The 17,260-nt window shown below is 48.5% G+C and overlaps 1 protein-coding gene across 1 annotated transcript in view; it reads right to left on the reverse strand.

Moving 5' to 3' along the window:
• Positions 1 to 9,942: 9,942 nt before the first annotated feature.
• Positions 9,943 to 17,260, reverse strand: part of LOC125723963 (guanine nucleotide-binding protein G(s) subunit alpha isoforms XLas-like) — a 48,204-nt gene continuing 40,886 nt past the window's right edge. Inside the window, exon 5 of the mRNA XM_049000753.1 lies at positions 9,943 to 10,480. Coding sequence (XP_048856710.1) covers positions 10,379 to 10,480 — 102 coding nt within the window. The 3' untranslated portion in view covers positions 9,943 to 10,378. The remainder of the gene's footprint in view (positions 10,481 to 17,260) is intronic.

The following is a 17,260-nucleotide window of genomic DNA, read 5'->3' on the forward strand; positions in this document are numbered from 1 at the left end:
GCTCACTGAGAGTAAGGCGGGTGGACAGGCAGGCACACAGGGAGGTGGGGATCCGAAGAGCAAGGTGGGCAGGAGGGGGCACGAAGAGCGAAGACGGCACATGGACAGATGGGGGTGGGGGAGCAGTGAGAACAGCATAGGCACATGGGGAGGTGGGAGTGCTGCGAGAAAAGGGAGTCCGTGGGGGGGCAGTGAGAGCGTGGAGGGCACATGGGGAGGAAAGTGTATCTGTAGGGGTAAAACTAAGGGTGCTGCATCTTCAATTTCATACAAGGCTGCGTCAATATGCAGCGCTGTGCCTAAGTGCAGGCGGTGCGGGGCGCAGCCCAACTCCCCCCCCCCCCCCCAAGTCAGAGTACTCAGCCTGTGAATCAGTGTCACACTACAGCATGAAGCATCAACAGGCATCCGCCATCTTATCCCAGACCTGACACCGCCAGACGCACAACTTTCATTTCAATGTGATGTGCTCAGTGTCGGTACATTTCATTAGGGCCAGAGAGACAGACAGATACAGAGGCAGAGGTGTACAGGGCAGGGCACCTTTCAGCCAGCAGATGCGATTATTCCGATCAAATAATGCATCAAAACATGTATTTCTTTACATACAAAATAAAACATTACTCACTGATATAAGAGGACGACATTAAAAAGTACCCTGAATAATTTCAGTTTTGATTTAGTTTAAGTTAAACTTTAGTTAGCTGAAGTGCAGTGGGATAGAAAGATGCTTGATAGGCTTGTGCCTCGGCCAGCTGTGGCAAATGGCCATTTCTTCATGCTTCACAACACAAACCTATCAATACTTCCCTAGTTTATAGGTGACTCCATTCATTTATTTCCACAGAAAATGAGACGACACTCACTGCTGCAAAAGCGGAACCTAAAATGTTACAAGCAGCCAATCAGGAATGAACAATAGTGGGGAAAAAAATTACATTACGATACTTGAAATATCTGTGATAAATATTACAAAACTTATACAAAAAAAGGGCTGAAAATATACCCAACAAGCTACAGCCAAACAGTGTCTGTCTACACTGGAAATGACAGTCAGTAGCTCATTCTGGTGATGTGCCGAGATGACAGGCACGCTAACTTTCACACTGACAATTGCATCTACATCCACGCGGCACTGTTGTGTGTGCACTGCCAACCTGTAGCACCAACAGCAGCTTATCTGACATACTGTTAGTACAGTATCTGGCTATAGTTTAATTTCATTACCTTTCAATTTATTAATTGAAGTTACTTGCGAAAACTTTGCATATCGCGATGTGACATCGTGCTTCAATTCACTTATTTAAAATTTTATATGAACAAATTTTGCAGATCATTTTTATCGACAATCTAAATATACACAGAATATTACCTAAATATACATACCCATATCTTCAACGAGTCTCTGGCTCAGTCTGTTGTACCGGCATGTTTTAAAAAATCCACAATCATCCCGATTCCAAAGAGTAACAAGCCCTCAAGCCTCAATGACTATTGCCCTGAGGTCTTAACATCCCTTATCATGAAGGTGTTCCAGAGACTTAAGAATTTCATCTGTTCTTGCATCCCTAAATTGATCCACTGCAGTTCGCCTACCGCACCAACAGATCCACTGAGGACGCCATCTCTCATGTCCTACATACTACCCTCACTCGTGGATGGAAAGAGGGGGAATTATGTGAGATGCTGTTTATAGACTACAGCTCAGTATTCATTATCATAGTCCCACTCAGACTGTTCACCATGCTGAGGGATCTGGGACTGAGTGACCAGCTGAGCAGATGGATCCTGGATTTTCTTACAGGAAGACCCGAGGTGGTGAGAGTAGGCAACTGTGTGCCCAGCGCAATCACCCTCAACACGGGAGCTCCGCAAGGCTGTGTTTTCAGCCTCAGCTGTTCACCCTCTACACCTATGACTGTGTAGCCACACTCAGCTGAAATTCCTATGTGAAATTTGCTGACGACATGGTAGTGCTCGGCCTCATCTCCAACAATGATGAGACGGCCTACTTGAAGGAAGTGGAGAACCTGGAAAGCTGGTGCCAGCAAGGCGAGGCAGCGGCTTGACCATCTGAGGCAGCTGAGGAGGTTTAAGGTCTCTCCTGCTGTCCGTAAGGCCTTCTACTCAGCTGCCGTAGAGAGCATCCTGACCATGAGTATCACCTCGTGGTTTGGGAACTGCTCTGCCCAGGACCGGAAAGCCCTGCAGAGGTGGTTAGAGTAGCTGACATCTACACCATCTACAAGACATCTACACCAGCCACTGCAGGACCAGAGTAACAAAAATATCCAAGGACCCCCCCCCCCCACCCCAATAATTCTCTGTTTTACCTGCTGAATTCAGGCAAATGCTTCCGCAGCCTTATAACCAGAACTGAAAGGTCAAAGAGGAGCTTCTCCTCCCAGGTCATAAGGCTCCTAAACCAGGACAATACTCAGTGCCTCTAGGTTCTGCTTCACACTGTCCAAATCGCTGGCATACACCTCAGGCCTCTTGCACATTGCACTTATATTGCACAGCTAAATACCTCTTACCTATCACTTATGTGTAGATTATGTACAGCTGAACATTTCATATATCTTATCATATTATTTTTTCTCTATATTTTGTCATCATGCACAACTGCTTGGAGTGACCAGGGTTAAATTCCCCTACATGTTGTATATGTACGACTGTGTGACGAATAAACCTCTTGAATCTTACACTTGTTGCTGTGAGTTCGGCCAGTAGATTCAAAGCAGACAAAATCAATGTCATGTGTGTTTTCCTCACTCATTGTATTTAACTTTCTCACAGAGGCACCACAGTGATCAAGGACAAAAACGATTGACTGGCTCACATTGAGTTCATGTGAAGACGATGGAAAAAAATATAATGGATAAACCGCTATTTTTTCCCCCAGACACAATCTTGAATATTCGACAATGCTGACTCATCCCGAATGCCGTATAATCAAGCGAGCCGTCATTTCATAGATATACAACTGCATGCCCTTCCAGGACCACAGTGCGAGAGTGAAACACACGCACACCCCTCTCTAACAACTGCTTACACCTTCTCACTTTCAAGATAAAATCTCTGTTTACTGCAAACAAACTGAGTAACTGCATAGAGGCTGGATGCGAGACACACTGTGGGTACATGGAACCATTTGGTTTGGATCTATACACTGGCAGTAGCTGTACAGGAGCAGACGCCCTCCGCTTATCCGTTTGTGGGCCACCGACTACTGCCTCATCGCTGTCCGCTATAAAAATACGAAACAAAGCTGCCCGAAGCATTACAAAAGGCAATGAAAATAAAAACGGAAAAATGTTACCTATTACTGGATATTTACTGTTCAGCTGAGCTGAAGTTAAATCTTTTTACTGGTTGAATTAACTTTGAAAAGGGTAACAGAACATGAAACCATGCAGTGGGATTAAGTGCATTTGACAATCTTTCTGTAAATCAATCAGCACTGAAGATCAGGCAAAAGCTCTGAGATCTGCAAAGATTGCCAAGAGGTGTGATGGTCGGGTGAAGAGGAGCAGGAGAAGCAGGAGAAGCAGGAGGAGGACACAGCTGTGGCTGCACAGCACGGGAGCTTCTTTGTGTAACTGGCCTCATGAGTGTTTCCCAGACCGGCTTTTCTCAAATCGGCAGTGGCACTCAGCAAAGCCACAGAGGACAGGAGAGAGGGCTGACCCCGGAACAAGGTAAACAAGAAGAAAACAAGAGCATCAGGGGAGGGAGGGAGGTAGGGAGGGCCAGGCATCACACGGGATGCCACAGACACTCCGACCGGCGTCACTAAACAAAAACAACACTAACGAGTGTCAATTCTGTTCGATTTACAAACAGGGTTCATCAGCGCCTTCATTAGCGGCAGGCCGAGTCATCAGGGATGGCTTAAGAGAGGCCCCACGTCCCCCGAGCTTTGCTTAATGACGGTGGCGGGGGCCCGCAGGAGGACGCACTTACCCACCCACCCAGCAGCTCTGCTGGTGCATCTCTTAATGTTGCATTCGTCTCAGTTAATAAGCCACAAGTGTCATTTCGGTGTTGAGGGGTGCTAGGAGCTGGCCCTGCCCCAGGAGGAGGACCCGCTCCTCACAGGCAGGTCAGGCTCCCTGGCCTGCAATCCTTACACACTCTTGCATAAGCTTAGTGGAATATGAGCCACGCCCCCATCCACGGCATGCCATGCTGTGCCCAGGCAGACCCTCCATCCACACTGGTCATACCCCCGTCAGTGGCCATAGGCCGAGATCCCGCTTTATACAGCCACACAGGGCCACACCGTGTCCAGACGAAGCCTCCACCCACACAGGTCATGCTCCATCTGTGGCCATAGACCGCGACCCTGCTTTATACAGCCACACAGGGCCACGCTGTGTCCAGACGAAGCCTCCACCCACACAGGTAACGCTCCATCTGTGGCAATAGGCTGTGACCCTGCTCTACACAGGCACACACCGTGACATGCTGTATCCAGACTGAGTCTCCACCCACATGGATCATGCACCCATCCATGGCCATAGGCCGAGACCCTGCAACATACAGCTGCAAAGTGTGCCACATCGTGCCCAGACAGAGACCCACCCACACAGGCCAGGCCCCATCTGTGGCCATAGACTGAGACCCTGCTTTATACAGCCACATAGCGTGCCACACTGTGTCTAGACGAAGAGTCCACCCACACAGGCCACGCCCCATCTGTGGCCATAGACCAAGACCCTGCTCCATACAGCCGGTCGGTGTGCCGTGCTATTCCCAGACAGAGCTACCCACATGGGTCACTAGGGCTGCGTGATACGACCAAAACCTCATATCCCGATAACGATATACATCATGGCTGCACCTCATATTTATGGATGTTTTTCTACACATCAGTTGTGGTAGGAAGTGAACAAAAATCCACAAAGAAGCAGCAGCAAGCTCGCAAATGTAATGTGATCCACAGATGGAAGTGATACACAAACGTGCAAAATCTTTATTATGTGTACACATCGCTCTGTTTTTGTGGATATACTTCTACACAACACACATTTAAAAACACATACACTATATTGCAAAAAGTACTGGGACAGCCCTCCAAATCATTGAATTCAGGTGTTCCAATCACTTCCATGGCCACAAGTGTATAAAATCAAGCACGTAGGCATCAGGCTTCTGTCTGGCAATCCGATGGACGTGTCTGGGTTTGGCAGTTGCCAGGAGAACGGTAATTGCGTGACTGCATTTTGCCAAGTGTAACCTTTGGTGAAGTGGGGATTATGATGTGGGGCTGTTTTTCAGAGGTCGGACTTGGCCCCTTAGTTCCTGTGAAAGGAACCGTTAATGCTTTAGCATTCAAAGTATGACCAAAAATTTATATCGCGGTAATTTTTAAAGTTATATCAGTTTGACGGTATATAACGTTTTTCTTTTAAGTATGACTGGGCGCTCACCACATTTTTTTTTTCCCACACACGTTTTTGCACTGTTCCCACATTAACTATATTATTATTAGCCATTGCGCCTATCCACTACCTTAATGATACCATACGGCTAACGTTTCTGTTGGCTAACTGCTTACAGATAAATGGCTAATGCTAAGGTGTGCACTCACCAAGTTAACATTTTTGATAAGTGTGTAATAGCTCGTTGTTGCTGGAATGCGAACTTTACTGACCTCGCGAAATGTCTCATAGAGTCATACAGTCTTTAGGAAGCTTCGCCAGGTTTGACGTGCTACTTGACCTTGTCTCCACAACTTTGCAGCACTGTTTGCATGATAGAGGCTTATCGACATCCTTAGCCTTTCCATGCTCATCTGCAAAATACTCCCAAACGACACTTTTGTGTTTTTTTTGTTACTAAAGCAGCTTGCGAAGAGCCTTCAGCTGCAGCATATGCCATGGTCAGCCAACTCGGTATGTGTGTGTTAACCAGCGCGAGCGTGTTCAGCAGCTATTGAGAGGAGTGGAGGGGAGGGGCTGCACGAGGGTGTGTGCACATATGTGCACCTGTGCTGTAGTGGTGCTGCGTGAAGTGTGGTGAAGGAGGCGAAAACCACACTGTTGGTATCAATAATGGTGAAAATGAGTATCTAATCAGATACTAATCGATATTAAAAATCAGTATCTGAGAATCGATTTTTGACAACCCCAGTGTCATTACTTTCAACTCCAGCATCAGCTATATCTTCCTTTTCTAATCTTTTGCGGTACATTTTTAGTGGTGCACCAGTGAAAAGGCTCACCCCTTAAACAGTTCCCAGCTGCACCACTTTCTGAACGTTGTGTAGGCTATTTAAACGGGTATTGCGATATAAGAAAAATTCATAATAATCAAAAATGGTTTTGTGTATGAGCCGGTATACCGCCTAACACTAATTCAAAGCCATTTTGGACAATTTCATGCTCTCAACTTGGTGAAAACAGCTTGGGGACAGCCCCTTCCTGTTCCAACATTCCAGCAAGTGTGGAGGAACTTGACTGGCCTGCACAGAGCCCTGACCTCAACTCGATAGAACACCTTTGGGATGAATTATAAACTGTGAGCCAGGCCTTCTTGTCAAACATCAGTACCTGACCTCACAATTGCTCTCCTGGAAGAATGGCCAAAAATTCTCATAAACACACTCCTAAACCTTGTGAACAGCCTTCCCAGAAGAGTTGAAGCTGTTATAGTTGCAAAGGGTTGGTCAACTCCATATTAAAGCCTATGTATTAAGAATGGGATGTCATTAAAGTTCATGTATGTGTAAAGGCAGGTATCCCAATATTTTTGGCAATATAGTGTATTTGCGATTTGTTCTACAAATCAGCTGTGGTATACGGAACCCCTAAGAGGTCTGGGCGAGAAAATATTTTTTTAAATCATTTTTAGTTCTCTCGCAATAGTTATGCGTTCCCTCGCAATACTCTTCCGTTAATAACTGTACTGTGTCCATTTAGGCTCACAATATTCTTGCTTTACTAATAACCACTGTGTCCGTTTGAAGATTTAATTGATGGACTAAAGTATAAAGTGATACAGATACATAAACCCAAGCAGATCCAGTTAAATGTTCTTTAAGCATTAAGCTATGGGGGACAATGCACACCACGTAACTTTCATACATGTGTTTTTATACATATTTATTAATAATGGCACTGCATTCATTCACTGCCAGGGACTGTTAAGACAGCTGGCCCACCGAAGCTGAAGTGCACACACAGAAATTGAAATATTAATTAAAATTGGCCGATAAAGAAATATGGAAAACCAAGGGTTGTTGCTTGCATTTGTTGAAAGATATTACAGCTGGAAAAGTGAATGTAAAGCAAACTTTACCGTGTGTCATAGTTAGGGTTTAAACCTGACCTCACTATCGGGATACCTCCCAGGTATTCTCGCTTGATGATGTATGTGAGGACGTGCGAATCTATGCTGAAATATTCCAGAGAGTGGGTTAGGGTTTAAACCGTGACTGCAACACTGTTGAAAAGTTCATTTATATGCAGTTTTCCAGCTATAATCTCTTTCAATGTTTAATATTATTCAGGTTTTTCAAGTATGATATTTGTTTTTATGTGTAAATTTCATGTTAAATAGCCCAGCGGTCTTGCTTGAAGTCACTGGTGGTGAACAGACACTTTATTAATTAACATGTATAAAAGATGATATTAAGTTACATGGTGTATATCGCCCCCTGTGGAAGGAATTTTAATTTTAATGAACCTCCACCCACATGGGTCACACCTCCCTCTATGGCCATAGGCCGAGGCCCTGCTCCATAGAGCTGTACGGCGTGCCATGCAGTTCAGACAGAGCCTCCACCCACATGGGTTACACCTCCCTCTATGGCCATAGGCCGAGGCCCTGCTCCATAGAGCTGTACGGCGTGCTGTGCTGTTCCAAGACAGAGCCTCCACTCACATGGGTTACACCTCCCTCTATGGCCATAGGCCGAGGCCCTGCTCCATATAGCTGTACGGCGTGCCATGCTGTTCCCAGACAGAGCCTCCACCCACATGGGTTATACCTCCCTCTATGGCCATAGGCCGAGGCCCTGCTCCAAACAGCTGTACGGCATGCCATGCAGTTCAGACAGAACCTCCACCCACATGGGTTATACCTCCCTCTATGGCCATAGGCCGAGGCCCTGTTCCATATAGCTGTACGGCGTGCCGTGCTGTTCCCAGACAGAGCCTCCACCCACATGGGTTACACCTCCCTCTATGGCCATAGAGCCTCCATCTACCACATGTTGGATCCTGCAGTCCGTGCCTCTGGCAGCTCGATTTGGTAGATATGAAACAAGTACTCACCTATAACATTAGTTATTTAAAAGCTGATGATTTATATTTCCTTACTCAGGATAGATAAAGGAGGCCCAGCTGCTCTGAGCATGACACCCCCCACTCAACCCAGAGGCCCCGTACATGAATGGTAAGGCAGTGCCGGCCTGCGATAGCCTGCCCTCAGCTCACTGGCCCCAGCATGGCGCAGCCAAGTCCCACAAGCGGGATGCAGCCGCCTCCCACGTCCCCACAGAGCAATTAGCGCCGACTTCTTTAGCAAAGTGGTGTTTGCGTACCTTGGCTCTCAGGCAAACATGTCAACATCAGGTAACTAGGAGAAACAACCACAAAACGAAGGCGCTTTGGGAACTGAGAGAGTGAGAATCAGAGAGAGAATTACAGCATGATCATGGGGTCAGGGCCTTAAATACACAGCCTTCCTCTCCAAGCACGACCATGGGGTCAGGGCCCGAAACATACAGCCCTCCTCTCCAAGCACGGTCATGGGGTCAGGGCCTGAAACACACAGCCTTCCTGTCCAAGCACGACCATGGGGTCAGGGCCTGAAACACAGAGCCTTCCTGTCCAAGCACGGACATGAGGTCAGGGCCTGAAATACACAGCCTTCCTCTCCATGCACGGTCATGAGGTCTGGGCCTGAAACACACAACCTGCCTCTCCAAGCACGGTCATGGGGTCAGGGCCTGAAACACACAACCTGCCTCTCCAAGCATGGTCATTGGGTCAGGGCCTGAAACACACAGCCTTCCTCTCCATGCACGGTCATGAGGTCTGGGCCTGAAACACACAGCATTTCCCTCTAAGCACAGCCCTGTGATTGACACTGCCTACAGACTGCTCGCTGTTCATTGGTCATAAGGCTTACAGATCTAGAGAAGACCTACATGACCCACATAGAGTGCACTCCCTTATCCAGACTGCACAGGGTTAAGCCTTCAGGATGGGGCACCACCCACAGCAACAATTGGCAGCTACTTGCTGCAAATCAATTACAGCAGCATCTGCATTTCGACACCTAGAAAATCAGAAGATAATAACCAATCAATGTTCTCCCCTAACTCCATCAGCAGTTCTTCACAAAACCAACTGTAAAACATTTTGACTCTGAACCTTCTGAAGTAAAAAAGAAAAGCCTAAGAAACATAAGCACTTCAGAAAACACGGCACACCCAAGCGAGCCACGTCGAACAGCAGCCAAACAGCTCCCAAAATGCAGCCTCAAACGAGTGAAAAGGGAGTCATACGGAACAGCAGCCGAACAGCTCCCAAAATGCAGCCTCAAGCGAGTGAAAAGGGAGTCATACGGAACAGCAGCCGAACAGCTCCCAAAATGCAGCCTCAAGCGAGTGAAAAGGGAGTCATACGGAACAGCAGCTGAACAGCTCCCAAAATGCAGCCTCAAGCGAGTGAAAAGGGAGTCATACGGAACAGCAGCCGAACAGCTCCCAAAATGCAGCCTCAAGCGAGTGAAAAGGGAGTCATATGGAACAGCAGCCGAACAGCTCCTAAAATGCACCCTCAAACGAGTGAAAAGGGAGTGATATGGCTCAAGAGAGAACAGGCAAGAAAGCAGAGGCTGAGCGAGGAGGGGAGGCCAGAGAGCAGGGTTGTGTGTCTCTATCTGTGCATTTGTGTGTGTCTCTCTTTAAGTATCTCCAGATGTGTGTGTGTGTGGTGTGTGTGTGTGTGTGTGTGTGTGTGTGTGTGTGTGTGTGTGTGTGTGTGTGTGTGTGTGCCCGTGCATTAATTCACAAGCCAGTGAAACACTTGCATTCTGATCTATCTTTAGCCCCAGTGTTACATTTAGGACTAGGCTGACTCATCACAGAAGTGAAAATAAGACTATTTTTAGCTGCAAGTTGTGTCTCGCAACAAGCACAGAATCCTTCAGGGCCCTCAGACGAACAAGCAGAAGCAGCAAAGACCCAAAAAGTTCCCTTCTGGTCTAACTGCTTGCTGAAAATCAGGAGCACACGCACGAGTCTGCACTTTCACCGGGTTGGCAGCCTACCCTACACCTCAGTTCACCACATTATATCCACAACAAGATCAAACTACATTAAATACTAACAAAGAAAAGAATAAATCATGAAATTAAACTATTAAGTCACCCCCCCCCCAAGCTGCAGCACAAGTGGTTTGGCCTCCTCATGCCACTTCCTGCTCTCATGCCACCTGGTCTCAATGGTCAATCTTCTTCCTGGCTAAACAAAAAATAAACAAAAAATAACTAAAAATGTGTATGTAAAATGTCTAACATCTATGTGGCTGTCAAAGAAGACATCACAAAAGCAAAAATGCACGAAAGAGGGGGAATCAAATGAAGTGGAGGGGAAGCAGCCCAGCCCACCTGGGCTAAGAGCAGCAGCACAAATGTGTGTGTGTGTGTGTGTGTGTGTGTGTGACTCTTGGTTAATTATAGGCACACAGAGTTCTGAAGCAGCAACACAACACCGGTCCCAGCCGACATTCACAAGGCTAGCAGCAGCCCCCAAGCGGGACGCAGTCACTCCTGTGATCACGGACCACCATCAGCAGCCAGGCAGCACACAGGGCAGCTCAGGGGCTTTTCTAACACACAGGGCAGTTAGCAAAAGCCTAGCTACACCCAGGTGGCAGAAGAAGAGCAGAGGAATTAAGCAGAACCACAGTAAGTCAGGAAGACCCGCCGACAGCTAATTTAGACACAGGCTGCACACTGACACGCGGCTGGCCGAAGGAGGATGTCGGTGAGTGCTGCGGCCATTCTGCCCCCATCGCAGCAAGACGGCCATGCTCGGCTGGGGGGGGGGGGGGTGGCCTTTACAGCCATTAGGTAAGGGCAGCACTCACAGACACCCCTGGGCCAAATGTCCCTCTTTGTTTTCCACACAATAGCGCCTCTGTGGTGTCCCTGGTCCCCGTACCGCTGGGCATCACTCTTGATGACTCATCCGTAGGAGCGCAGCGTGGACCTGGAGCACGGCTCCATCTGCACCAACGGCACCCTCCACTGGCACGGCACTCACATCACCATTCAGCGTCAGGAACTGGCCAGAACATCCCGCCATGACCCCCCCCCCCCCCAGCCCTATCAGCCGTGACCATCTCTCAAATATCTATCAGCTGCGGTACCACCATATTCCCCATAACCACCCAAATCCATATATATTGCTGTGCCTCTCCACACCCCCAAAATCCCCTCACCGCCCTGGAGCTCTTTTCCAGAGAGGCTTGTGACAGCAGGTCTGAAAGAGTGCAGTATCCCATGCACTGCCCTACGGACATACTGATGAAAGAGTGGCAGCACAGAGACTCATGAAGTTTGTGTTCCCAGCGCACTTTGGCTACAGGCCCCTTCCAGCTCCTGGCGAACATTGGCTACAGGCCTTAACCAGCTCCCTGCGCGCTTTGGCTACAAGCTCCTTCACAGCTCCCGGCGCGCTTTAGCTACAGGCCCCTTCCAGCTCCCGGCGCGCTTTGGCTACAGGCTTCTTCCAGCTCCCGGCGCGCTTTGGCTACAGGCTCCTTCCAGCTCCCGGCGCGCTTTGGCTACAGGCCCCTTCCAGCTCCCGGCGCGCTTTGGCTACAGGCTCCTTCCAGCTCCCGGCACGCTTTGGCTACAGGCCCCTTCCAGCTCCCGGCCCGCTTTGGCTACAGGCCCCTTCCAGCTCCCGGCGCGCTTTGGCTACAGGCCCCTTCCAGCTCCCGGCGCGCTTTGGCTACAGGCCCTTTCCAGCTCCCGGTCTGCCTTGGTTACAGGCCTTATCCAGCTCCAGGCAAGCTCTGGCTACAGGCCCCTTCCTGCTTTGGTGTACTTTGGATACTGGTCAATTCCAATTTCAAGCTACAGACATCTTCCAGGTCCTGGTGTGCTTTGGCTACAGGCCCCATCCAACTCCCGGCGCGTTTTGGCTACAGGCCCCTCCCAGCTCCTGGCGCGCTTTGGCTACAGGGCCCTTCTAGCTCCCGGCACGCTTTGGTTACAGGCCCCTTCAAGCTCCTGGCACGCTCTGGCTACAGGCCCCTTCCAGAATCCTGCGTGCTTTGGCTACAGGCCCCTTCCAGAATCCTGCGTGCTTTGGCTACAGCCCCCTCCCAGCTCCCGGCGCGCTTTGGCTACAGGCCCCTTCACAGCTCCCGGCGCGCTTTGGCTACAGGCTCCTTCCAGCTCCCGGCGCGCTTTGGCTACAGGCCCCTTCCAGCTCCCGGCGCGCTTTGGCTACAGGCTCCTTCCAGCTCCCGGCGCGCTTTGGCTACAGGCCCCTTCACAGCTCCCGGCGCGCTTTGGCTACAGGCCCCTTCCAGCTCCCGGCGCGCTTTGGCTACAGCCCCCTCCCAGCTCCCGGCGCGCTTTGGCTACAGGCCCCTTCACAGCTCCCGGCGCGCTTTGGCTACAGGCTCCTTCCAGCTCCCGGCGCGCTTTGGCTACAGGCCCCTTCCAGCTCCCGGCGCGCTTTGGCTACAGGCCCCTTCCAGCTCCCGGCGCGCTTTGGCTACAGGCCCTTTCCAGCTCCCGGTCTGCCTTGGTTACAGGCCTTATCCAGCTCCAGGCAAGCTCTGGCTACAGGCCCCTTCCTGCTTTGGTGTACTTTGGATACTGGTCCCTTCCAATTTCCAGCTACAGACATCTTCCAGGTCCTGGTGCGCTTTGGCTACAGGCTCCTTCCAGCTCCTGGCGCGCTTTGGCTACAGGCCCCTTCCAGCTCCCGGCGTGCTTTGGCTACAGGCCTCATCCAGCTCCAGGCACACACTGGCTAAAGGCACCTTCCTGCTCTCATTGTGCTTTGGATACTGGTCCCTTCCAACTTCCGGCTAAAGACATCTTCCAGCTCCTGGTGTGCTCTTTCTACTGGCCCCTTTCAACTCCCAGCACTTTTTTGATTACAGGCCCCTTCCAGCTCCCGGCGTGCTCTGTCTACAGGCCCCTTCCAGCTCCCGGCGTGCTCTGTCTACAGGCCCCTTCCAGCTCCCGGCGTGCTCTGTCTACAGGCCCCTTCCAGCTCCCGGCGCGCTTTGGCTACAGGCTTCTTCCAGCTCCCGGCGCGCTTTGGCTACAGGCTTCTTCCAGCTCTCGGCGCGCTTTGGCTACAGGCTCCTTTCAACTCCCAGCACTTTTTTGGTTACAGGCCCCTTCCAGCACGCCGCACGCTCTGCCTACAGGCCCCTTCCAGCTCCTGGTGTGCTCTGCCTACAGGCCCCTTCCAGCTCCTGGTGTGCTCTGCCTACAGGCCCCTTCCAGCTCCTGGTGTGCTCTGCCTACAGGCCCCTTCCAGCTCCTGGTGTGCTCTGCCTACAGGCCCCTTCCAGCTCCTGGTGTGCTCTGCCTACAGGCCCCTTCCAGCTCCTGGTGTGCTCTGCCTACAGGCCCCTTCCAGCTCCTGGTGTGCTCTGCCTACAGGCCCCTTCCAGCTCCTGGTGTGCTCTGCCTACAGGCCCCTTCCAGCTCCTGGTGTGCTCTGCCTACAGGCCCCTTCCAGCTCCTGGTGTGCTCTGCCTACAGGCCCCTTCCAGCTCCTGGTGTGCTCTGCCTACAGGCCCCTTCCAGCTCCTGGTGTGCTCTGCCTACAGGCCCCTTCCAGCTCCTGTTGTGCTCTGCCTACAGGCCCCTTCCAGCTCCTGGTGTGCTCTGCCTACAGGCCCCTTCCAGCTCCTGGTGTGCTCTGCCTACAGGACCCTTCCAGCTCTTCCAGATTCTCACTACTGGAGTAAACGACTGTGAATACATAGGAAACACCAGAGGCCAGGAGCTCACTGCTTTTACTAAGTGGTGAACTGATATTTTGACTGACACTGTCATCGAATATCACTGATACTATGAACCGGCTAACCTGCGAGCCACTTACTGACTGGGGCGATGCCATCAGTGAAACATCTCATGACACTAAATCTCTTTTTTATTCAATGGAAAACAAAAGATCGATGTGTGGGCCAAATTTAATAATGAATTAAAAATAGGTTCCTCGCTACATAAAACTGGTACTTTGAGGCTTGTTTAAGTAGAGTTGCCATCCATCCCACGTCTTACAGGATCTTCCCAATACAGGACACGATTTATCCCTCATACTTGGATTCCCCCTGGAAAACATTTTCATTGTTGGGTGTCTCTCTTATTTCTGCAGATTGAAGTGGCAATCGTACTTACCACCAGGAAAATGCCTGAACATCCACTGCAATTGTTTTCATTAATTTAGTAGATTTTAAAAATGATAAAGTTTGAATATCGGCCAGTAATTTCATCCAAGATTGACACTCTCATGCTGATACACAATGATCGTGCAACTAATGAACAGTTTAACTTCATTGGCTGTTTTGATTAAATATGCTTTCTCTATTAGCACATAATAATTAACTAGAACAGCCTGGACTGGAGGTTTCAATCCCTCTTCAAGCAACTCGAAGGATGGTCAAGGCACACTATCAGAGCATGCCCCCAGTGGAGCATGGAAAAATTAGCTTGCTCAGGTCTGATCTGGCCCGGTAGCTCAGGGCAGCCTATACTAACCCAAGCCAGAGCAGGAGGCTGAATTCTCACACCCTGATCACGTCACAAGTCGAGGCAATAAGCATGTGCCCGGAGAAACACACAGGGCCTTTCCTGCACAGCTACATTTACCTTCCAGCAGACAGCAGCCACACTGCCCTTTCAATAACAGATCTCACTGTAATTTACAGCTTATTGTCACTTTGGATAACTAATGGCTTCACAGTATGGCCTCATGCTTACACATCTCGACCACAGTAACTGATGTCCCATCGTATATCTCATCCAATCCAGTTTGAAACTTTTCAGTGCCATTAATTGTGCATTTTTAATAATTGATCCAAAACGTAGTACTCCAGGTGCATACAGCAGTGACTTTGTACTTACAGGGGCATAATTTATTTTATTTGTATATTATATATAAAGGTCCTGATAGGAAATGACAAAGTAATCTGACATACAAAGTGTACAGTACAGTACTGTTTGTTTAGAAATTGGTAAGAAGCAGACTTACCTTACCGTTTAGGCTAGCAGACTTATGGTTTGAGGTTAGGGGGCACAAGTATTAGGTCTGTTATCATTACTCGATTACTATAAAGCGTCGACTAAAATTTTCCTTCTCGATTACTTGGCAATATGGCGGAAGACAGATGCGCATGCCACATGAGGGCCCAAATAATGTCTTTCACATGACAAAATGCAGTCGTCTGTACTTAACTTATATATCGTCACAGACCGACTGCAATGCAAGTGTCTTAAATGAAGACACTGGGGAAAATAAATACTGACGCTCCTTTACTTACGAACGAGTTCCGAATGGCTGTTTGTAACATGAAATGTTCATAAGTCGTTATTCAACATCATTTTAAGGATATAAGCAAATACAAAGAACTAGGATGCTGGGAGTACGCAAGCTGCGCTACTGCTGCGCGGCGGGAGTAGCGGCCAGAAGTCGTACTAGGCGGAATTGGTGTGCAGAAAAAAAAAAACTGGTGTTGCAGACAGGAAACAAGATTTATTTTTACATATACTACATCATTTTGAAAAGGAACCATCATTAAAATAACTTACCAAGTTTCACTTCAAGTCCAGTGACAGTTTAAAAAAAAAATTTTAATTTAGCACAACTTATTGAACCTTGAACCCAGCAGACTATTGCAGTCTATGAGATGTGACAGTTGCACATGCATGAAACACCATGTCAATATTAACATCACACATCCTGCAAGGCTGTCAGGGTGGCAGAACCGCACGGTGGGTCGCGGTGTTGCCGCTCACCTCCACCGTGTGTGTGTATGGTTTGCATGTTCACCCTGCATGGTGGGTTTTCTGCAGATCCTTCAGTTCTTTCCATTGTCCAGAAACATGCAACTTAAATGAACTAGTGTGCTAAAACTGACTGCATGTAACACTGAGTGTGTGCCCTGCAGTGGCTGGCTGATTCCCGCCTTGCATTAATTATATATTATATTAAATCAGATATGATTACTTGAATCATCAGATTTGGTAGATTACTCGATTATTAATATAATCAAGTGACAGCCATAAAACTTTACTCAAAAAGTTCTCAGATTCACAGGGATCTTCTACCTCGAGCTCTCGTAAACCAAGCAGATTGCGAATGCCACTTCAACAGATTTTGAATCCATCCATTTTTTGGTTTTATTTCTGCTTTTGTCCGGCTGGTTGAACTGTGCACATTATCAGCAGCAGTCAGAGGTTTTTCGCCTGTCACACCGGCAGATGTACTACCAAATAAAATGGAATGACGTTTCTCAGCTTCGGACACCATAAAGTCTGCACTTCACATTGAGATCTCTCTCATTTGTGGCTCCATTGCCTCTAAAATGGTACTGGCAACATAACATGAGCACGTTAATACACGTGGTAAATCTGCATTGTCAATGAAAGGTAATTAGTGGCTGGGAATAGGGTCCCTGTAGCGCTTACACATCTGCAACTACGGCTGAATGATTTATCGATTTAAAATCGAAATCGTGATTTGAAACAACGCTATTAGTAGACAGCGAAAGTTGCGATTTAGATTATGCTTTATACAGCATGTCTGACCCAGGGTTTAAAACTGCAGTGAGAAGAGTTTTATAAACACATGCCATCCTCTGTGTGCCCTTCAAGCTCACCAATCAGAGTGGGTGAAAGGGACCGCAGGTACGCCCACAAACAGCAAACACGTGAAATCCAAGGAAAACGATGCATCCATGGTGTGGAAAAATTTTTGATTTTGCTGCTGAGCTGTAAGTGAATTGCCTTCCTATTTCATGGTCAGAGATTGTTTACAAAAAGGTTCTCTTATCAACAGAAGTGCCACAACCTCCTTTAGCCTCCAGCAGTACGTAATGTGGATCACACCTTTCGTTTTTTTGTTAATGTGCCATTGCACAGTATTGGAAATTTTCAAATACTGCAATATGATTTTGTTGTAATAAATATTGAGATATTTATGATATAAAAAGGAGTTCAGCATAAATTTCTCACAAACCCATCTAGGACTGATTTAAAC

The sequence above is a fragment of the Brienomyrus brachyistius genome, unplaced genomic scaffold (genome assembly GCF_023856365.1).
Source record: "Brienomyrus brachyistius isolate T26 unplaced genomic scaffold, BBRACH_0.4 scaffold53, whole genome shotgun sequence".
In the NCBI taxonomy this organism is placed as follows: Eukaryota; Metazoa; Chordata; class Actinopteri; order Osteoglossiformes; family Mormyridae; genus Brienomyrus; species Brienomyrus brachyistius.